Source organism: Phoca vitulina, unplaced genomic scaffold, assembly GCF_004348235.1.
Source record: "Phoca vitulina isolate PV1807 unplaced genomic scaffold, GSC_HSeal_1.0 scaffold68, whole genome shotgun sequence".
NCBI classification, from domain to species: domain Eukaryota; kingdom Metazoa; phylum Chordata; class Mammalia; order Carnivora; family Phocidae; genus Phoca; species Phoca vitulina.
This window is the reverse complement of record NW_022589771.1, coordinates 7,568,272-7,569,288: the sequence shown is the minus strand read 5'-3', so window position 1 is coordinate 7,569,288 and position 1,017 is coordinate 7,568,272. Positions and strand designations below refer to the sequence as shown.

At 69.0% G+C, this 1,017-nt stretch overlaps 1 protein-coding gene across 1 annotated transcript in view; it reads left to right on the top strand.

The window, feature by feature from the left end:
• The window catches only part of ITGB2 (integrin subunit beta 2), a 24,317-nt gene that overhangs the window by 7,173 nt on the left and 16,127 nt on the right, over positions 1-1,017 (top strand). Inside the window, exons 2-3 of the mRNA XM_032392677.1 lie at positions 327-387; positions 747-835. Of these exons, the coding sequence (XP_032248568.1) occupies positions 330-387; positions 747-835 (147 nt within the window). The 5' untranslated portion in view covers positions 327-329. The remainder of the gene's footprint in view (positions 1-326; positions 388-746; positions 836-1,017) is intronic.

The following is a 1,017-nucleotide window of genomic DNA, read 5'->3' as shown; positions in this document are numbered from 1 at the left end:
CCGGAGCGTGCAGCACCACACGTGTGTTGTGTGTGTGTGCATGTGACCGGAGCTTGCAGCACCACACATATGGTGTGTGGTGTGCGTGTGTGATGTGCATGTGGTAGGCATCCGCACGTGTGCCTCCCGCCCGTCCCTGGAGGCCCCTGGGCCACGCCACACCACCCAAGCTGTCGCGGGGAAGGCCCCGGCTGGGCTCGGCCCAGTGCTCCCAGTGCTCCCCAGCCGGGGCGGCGGGGACAGGGCCCTCCCAGCTCTGCATCTGTAGGCCGGCCCGCCCCGGACTCTGGGGTCCAAGGCCCTGTCACTGACCCTTCCCTCTGCAGGACATGCTGCGCCAGCGCGCCCTGCTGCTCTCGCTGGGGGGTCTGCTCTGCCTCTGGTCGGGTGAGTTCTGTGCATCCTGGGTCGGAAAGAAAGGGGCCCGTCCCCAGGCTCCCTCCCGGGCTGAGTTCAGGGGCCGCTTCAGAAGGACTGTGCCACTGGGAGCAAGTCCCAGACTGCAGCCTCAGTGTCCCCACACTCTGCAGTGTCCCCACACTCCTGGAGGCGTGGCCCATGAAGCCTGCCTTCCTCCCTCCCTTCCTGGTCCTCCTGCCGACCCTCCTTCTCCCCCACACCCCACCCGTTTTGGGCTCTCCTGCCCCCGCCCCATTTCGGCGGCCTGAGCACCTGCGGCTCCGTGGGCTCTGTCGGTGGACCCGCGGGCAGGCACCGCTCACGGAGCCGCGTCCTCTTGCCCCCAGCCTTCTGCCAGGAGTGCACCAAGTACAAAGTCAGCACCTGCCGGGACTGTGTGGAGTCGGGCCCTGGCTGCGCCTGGTGCCAGAAGCTGGTAAGAGCCACCGTGCACCGCGTGGCCACCGAGGGGCCTCGCGCCTGGGCTGCCGTCCCCGTGCCCGACCCCCGGGTTGGGCGTCCTCGCTCTGCTTCTGGAACTGCTGGCACCCAGGGGCGCCGCCACTCTGTTTCCCCAGACCCCGACCACGCCCTTCTCCCCTGGGACCTCCCCCAGAC